This window comes from Sinocyclocheilus anshuiensis, unplaced genomic scaffold (genome assembly GCF_001515605.1).
Source record: "Sinocyclocheilus anshuiensis isolate Anshui unplaced genomic scaffold, SAMN03320099.WGS_v1.1 scaffold553, whole genome shotgun sequence".
Classification (NCBI taxonomy): Eukaryota; Metazoa; Chordata; class Actinopteri; order Cypriniformes; family Cyprinidae; genus Sinocyclocheilus; species Sinocyclocheilus anshuiensis.
Window position 1 is genome coordinate 2,916,850 of NW_015539821.1, and position 6,782 is coordinate 2,923,631.

Here is a 6,782-nt window from a genome sequence, read left to right on the forward strand (position 1 = left end):
GAGCGCGTCTGATTTCGCTCCCTTGGTGACGTGGCAAAGGGATCTCATTATAATATTACCGCCTCTTAATCTGTAAACTTCCACTCAAGGCACCGTCATTTTGATTCGCAAGCGACAACGGTGTACCAGCTCTAATGCCATGGCGAAAGTTTGAGCAAAACATGCTAACTGTTCTGTCTTTGGCTGCACAGACGAGCACAGAACACTATTTAGAGTCCCAGCCTCAGAGGAGACAAGAGAGCTGTGGATTTATTGATGTATTTAGGCTACTGTATATTGCTGCTGCCACAGATCTAAAATAAACAAGCGATTTATTTCCCAGCAGTTTACCTTCACAGACATAACCGACTGTTTTTGTAACTCGTGTTTTTTTAATGTAAACTTGTGTGTGAATGAGAACTTAGTTTAGTACTCGCATGCTGTGACAGCCGCTTTCTGTCCGTGTGCTTCGGATGTGTGCGCTCAGAAAACCTTATATCTGAAATTTAAACTCGTATGGTTTAAAACGCATGATTTCAGCGCGATAAACATGATAATCAGAACCAAAACAGATTTTTTTTAGCAGGTACAAGCTGTAATGGCGCAGCTCTATTCTGGAAAAGGAGGCGGGGAGCAGCAGCTCGTTTGCATTTAAAAAACAGCTTGTTTCTGCTTCCACTCAAAATAGGCATTTTCAAAATGATATAATAAATGATCTGTGGAGTATTTTGAGCTGAAACTTCACAGACATTCTGGGGACACCAGAGACTTATATTACATATTGTGAAAAGGGGCATAATAGGTCACCTTTAACCTGTGCATATTTCTCTCGTGATCCAGATGGGACAATTTTAGCCAGAAGCCATGGTTTGACGTTATGAACATCTTATATGATGAATTTATTACAAACACGCAGCTTTTCACTGCACAAGATGTTTATTGATGGACTGGAGTCATGTGGATTATTGTGTTTTTATCAGCTGTTTGGACTCTCGTTCTGATGGCACCCATTCACTGCAGAGGATCCATTGGTGAGCAAGTGATGTCAAAAACTCATCTTCATATTCAATAGCCTGAGAACATTTTCAGCACATTTTGAGTGAATTATTCTTTTAGGAACACACACACACACACGTTGCAAACACTTTTACACACACACACACTGCAAACACTTTTGCACAATCACATTTATGCAACACCTAACAACAGTTCATTACCAACTCGTTATTCTCAAACATTATTACGTGGTACTGGTAGAACAGGTTTCCCCAAGGGAAATTTTGAAATTCCCTAAACTACTACTAACAGAATCACAAGATTTAATGCCATCTAGTATACCGTGCCATTTCTTGACCTTTAGTTTTTTTTTTCTCTTACCATGCTTGTGTTAAAATGAGAGATTTGCCCTTTTAAAAGCATCTGGGCTACATTTCACACAACAGACCCTACTTTCAGAGTAATGATTATGCACTTCTCTAGAGAATACACTTCACCGGAGTAAAGCCAAAGCAGAAAGATTCTACGCCTGACTGAACTAAAGGAGCAGAACCAAAGCCATAGATCTCCTGTTGTTCATTTCGGTCCCTTACTGGAGAACAAAGCAGATAACTAAGGAAAAGTGATATCCCAACTGGTTTCTGCCTAACTACTTAAACATCTAAGGGAATGAATTCCTTGCACTTCCACATTTATAAGCCTCTATATTTAGGAACACACACACACACACACGTTGCAAACACTTTTACACACACACACACACTGCAAACACTTTTGCACAATCACATTTATGCAACACCTAACAACAGTTCATTACCAACTCGTTATTCTCAAACATTATTACGTGGTACTGGTAGAACAGGTTTCCCCAAGGGAAATTTTGAAATTCCCTAAACTACTACTAACAGAATCACAAGATTTAATGCCATCTAGTATACCGTGCCATTTCTTGACCTTTAGTTTTTTTTTTCTCTTACCATGCTTGTGTTAAAATGAGAGATTTGCCCTTTTAAAAGCATCTGGGCTACATTTCACACAACAGACCCTACTTTCAGAGTAATGATTATGCACTTCTCTAGAGAATACACTTCACCGGAGTAAAGCCAAAGCAGAAAGATTCTACGCCTGACTGAACTAAAGGAGCAGAACCAAAGCCATAGATCTCCTGTTGTTCATTTCGGTCCCTTACTGGAGAACAAAGCAGATAACTAAGGAAAAGTGATATCCCAACTGGTTTCTGCCTAACTACTTAAACATCTAAGGGAATGAATTCCTTGCACTTCCACATTTATAAGCCTCTATATTCTTTGTGAAGCTGTTTTGGAACAATATGTAGGCTATTGTGGAAAGTGCTGTGCAAATAAGCTGAAATTGAAATCCTACCCCACTACAGAAAAAAGGGCCAAGAGAGCAACAAAACATGAAATCACTTTCTTAGCTTGTGACACTCGTCTCCACAGCAACACCAAACATGTCTGCATGCATAGACAGTTAAGTAACCTTAACTTTGATTAAAAATTAGTTTTATTTAAAAGAAAGGAACATTTGAAATCGGTCAGACAGCGCCCATCTTTCTCAATAACATTTGTTATTCATGGACATGCATTAAAATAGGGCTGTCAGATAATTAAAATATTGCATTGTTATTAATCTCTCTTTTTTTTTTTAGTGTGTTAGCACATTAAGTTCCTTTTTAAAGAAAGAAAAAAAATGTATATAATATGTAGCTTTTTATGTTAATTATGTGATTTTTTGAAAGAAGTCGCAGTAAAAACAATAATATTAGCAAAGATGCACTCAATATATTTTGTTTGTTCAATATAGCAGCTGTCTTGGACTTTGACACTTAGCATCATGCTAAAGTGTTCAGTGTCTGTAGAACTGCTCTATGCACAGTCAGCCATGATGAATTTATTCTTTGAGCAAAATATCTAGTAACATTGGGATCACTGTGATAAAGTAGCATTTGTGCGGTCGTGTGATCTCAGCATGAGGTGACACTTCACATAAAATCAAACATTTTTACTACTGATATGACTGGAGTCTGCATCTCACAATCATGCTTATTATTATAAACATTTTCAAAAATTGCATTCATTTCCTTAATACTGAATTCAACTTTAAAAGCATAGTGTATATAAAAGTTTAAGAACCTACACTCAAAAATAAAGGTTCCAAAAGGGTTTTTCCGCAGCAATGCCATTTAATAATCATTTTGGGTTGCCTAAAGCACCTTTGTCAACCATTTTTTCTTACTCAGAAGAATATTTAAACAACAATAACCATTTTCCACTATAAATAACCTTTTTGAAATGGATTTGTTCCATGGATGTTAAAAGTTATTTATTGGGACCTGCTTCAAAAAAAGAATCTGTGACATCCACAGACCATTTTCATTTATTTTAAGAGTGTAAAGATGTCCACATAACAGTTAAAGAATTCTTACTTTACCTGAAATGTTTACTTGGGAAGCTTTGGAGGCTCATCCCTTGCCATGGCACCTGGATCTGCAAAGCCACGCATACCATGAATAACGTCAATAACGCGATGCCTAACAACCCAATGAACCACAGCAGAAGCCTCGTGGGCAGCCGGCCTGTCATTGTGCTACTTTCCTTGTGTTGCGAGTCTGCGTTCCCAAGAACGTCTGGTCACCTTGCAAGCACATGAGCGTTCTCCTGATGAAGGGTTAGAGCAGTGTTTTGATGAAACTTGGGTTTAAAAGGGGGAGGGTTGGCAGGGACGCTGCCAGTTAATTACTTCGTTTTGAGCCCGGCTTTCACACGTGGGAGTCTCCCGGCACCACCAGGACTTCTGTGAAAGGAGGAAAAACACAATAGAGTGAAACTCCGCATGGCAGTTTCTACACAGTAATCCCGCTTTAATTAAAAGGCCTGGAAAACCAGGAAGATGTGATCCTGGTTTCAAAGTGCACCTTTGCTCAAAGAGCGTTTCAGATGCTAATTAGTAGTGTCAAAAAGTCTGCAGGATTTGACAAAGGAAGAAACAGGAGGGAATGGGTGAAAGACAGAAGTGAAATTACCATACAAACTGTTTTCAGGGTCGTATAAAGAAGAGGGTGAGGGAAAAATTGGTTTTTAGTAACGCTTCACCAAGCAGCGGTTCCTCTAGGGAACCAGAATTACTCCCTCAGGAAATGTTTCCCCATGACCACATTATTTTTTTTGTTTTGTTTTTGTAATATGATTACTGTCTGGTCACTGATTGGTCCCTGATCAAGCAATCACAATGAATACAAGACTCCTAACTTCTGAACTGATCGAGCTTCATGCATCACAAAAGACAAACATGGCTAACCGACTAGACAGGAGGAGCAGCCTCATTTTTTACTTTTTATATGCTAATTTATGTTCATGGTGGCATCATGAACTTGCACCTATTATAATCTTAAAATTATCATATGATAACATTAAAAAGTTAATGTGATGGTCTTTCAGAGAATTGGTTTTCAAAGTTATGAACATCAGGTCTTTAAAAAAACGATACGAGCAGGAAACGCATAACATAATTGTGTGCCAGATTGTGAAATTTGTGCAAGCATTTCAAAGCTAAAATACAGAGAAACAAATTCTAATGTTTTATGGTAATAAAATCATGTAATAAAAATGGAATATAAAAAGAGTTGGCACAAATCTTGTTTTTTAGACTTATTTTCACATTGGAAAAAAGCAAATGTCAAAAGGATATATATATATATATATATATATACACACATATACACTCTTAAAAATAAAGGTGCTTCAAAAGGTTCTTCAAGCGATGCCATAGAAGAACCATTTATATATATATATATATATATATATATCATCACTTAAGGTTTGGATAATACAAATAGAAAATAGTATACTATTTGAAAGTCATTTAAGCATAACTGGAAATACAACTTTACAATTCTGCAAAATGGCCTAAGGCTGATGATACATGGGACAACTTTTTGAGCAATGTTGCTTGGGCACTTTTTCCCATTGAGAATGGGCAACAAATTTCTATCTACTTTAGATCGGTCGTGGTCCTTGTGTCTCACCGGGTTGCCCAGCAAAATTGCTCAAAACGTTACCCGTGTATTATAGGTTTTAGGCATGCCATTCAGCATTCATGAGTCAGTAACATACCCTGAAGATTCACAAGCCATAGCTACCAGTGAAAAATCGGAATAAGGAACAGAACAAATGCTCTAAAGGTTTCTCTAATGAAATTTAACATTTAATTCACAACTGTCTCAAATACTGGAGAATAAAGCTTAATTCAGAGGCACAAAGGCTTATATTATGAATGATTTTTTTTGTCTTCACAATTCCTGCTATTCTTTTTCTGTCATATGTGGAATGACAATAATGCTATTTGTGAACCACTGTTTCGGTATGTGGAAATGGCCCAGTAACTTTTACTCAGGAATGTCTGAAAATTAAACCATAATCTCTTTTATGAAACCGCATAGAATTTCTCTTTAGAAGTATTAAAGTCGAATTAAATAACGAAAATAAATAAATAATAAATAAATAAATCTCCCAAAATGAATGAAAAAAAAAAAAAAGACAAATTTAAAAAAGTTTAACACAAAAAGAACCAGCTTCACATCACAAAGTAACCGTCACCTTATGTAGCATTCAAAGACAGCAGACTTGCAGCAGCCCTTTAGCTCAAAGAAAACTGGCAGAATATGTGAACAGACAGAGAAAAGAAAAAAAAAAGTCTCGTACCTGAGGGGAAACTCCTGTCAAGCGATGAGTGGAAGTCGAGCAGCAGTGTCTGGTTTAACAACAACACGACTCTCACACACTGAGCTCGAGAGGCGGCCCTACTGTGAAATGAGTAACAGTGTTGCCAGATTGGATGGACGATTTCCAGCCCAAAAGCTCACAAAAACCCTCCCAAAAAACGCCCAAACCTTTTAACTGTCAAAATAATGTGATGAAATATGTAAACCAAGGTTGCTAAGGGCCATTTTTACCTCCTTAAAACAAAATAATGATGATGACAAAATAAAATATTTAATAATATAAATATAACGTTAGATACATTTCCCAGGTAAACGGATCGAATCGGGGCAAATAGCCTACATTAAAGAGAATTAGGCTACCGAACATGAATAAAATATGCAAGCAGACACTGTCAAAACGGCAATCAAGAAATGCATAATTTTCAATTTCAATTTCAATGCAAAAAGTGCCCAATATAAGTGAAAGGAAAAAGCAAGATAATTAGCAGATATTTCACACTCGTTCATGCACTCACTATGACAGTCAAAACTGTGTCACATACATACTGAATTATAATCCGACAATTATAAAAAAGAACAAATGCGCTTATCCGCAGACACTGTCAAAACGGCAATCAAGAAATGCATCATTTTCAATTTCAATGCAAAAAGCGCCCAATATAAGTGAAAGGAAAAAGCAAGATAATTAGCAGATATTTCACACTCGTTCATGCACTCACTATGACAGTCAAAACTGTGTCACATACATACTGAATTATAATCCGACAATTATAAAAAATAACAAATGCGCTTATCCGTTAATATTGTAGAACATCATACAGAACTTTGCACAGTCAAAACTCATCAAGTCTAGCAGTTTGCAAGGACTTATCAATTTGGACCGTTTATAAGATAAAAGACAGGATCGTATAAACCGACATATTTAGTTTCGGTTATGATTAATTCAAATGTGCTCTGATTTCGGAGTTGCAGTGATAGAGCCTTCGTGTCATCTCACGCCACAATAATTCACGTTTTGAGAGTTGAGTCACTCTCCCACTCTTTAACTTATATTTAGGCATTGTGA

The 6,782-nt window shown here is 36.8% G+C and overlaps 1 protein-coding gene across 1 annotated transcript in view; it reads right to left on the reverse strand.

Annotated features, from left to right (window-relative positions):
• The window catches only part of LOC107684137 (alpha-N-acetylgalactosaminide alpha-2,6-sialyltransferase 2-like), a 14,400-nt gene extending 8,620 nt beyond the window's left edge, over positions 1 to 5,780 (reverse strand). Inside the window, exons 1-3 of the mRNA XM_016480349.1 lie at positions 5,697 to 5,780; positions 3,427 to 3,789; positions 2,359 to 2,362 (exon numbers count right to left, since the gene is read on the reverse strand). Of these exons, the coding sequence (XP_016335835.1) occupies positions 2,359 to 2,362; positions 3,427 to 3,578 (156 nt within the window). The 5' untranslated portion in view covers positions 3,579 to 3,789; positions 5,697 to 5,780. The remainder of the gene's footprint in view (positions 1 to 2,358; positions 2,363 to 3,426; positions 3,790 to 5,696) is intronic.
• Positions 5,781 to 6,782: the final 1,002 nt, after the last annotated feature.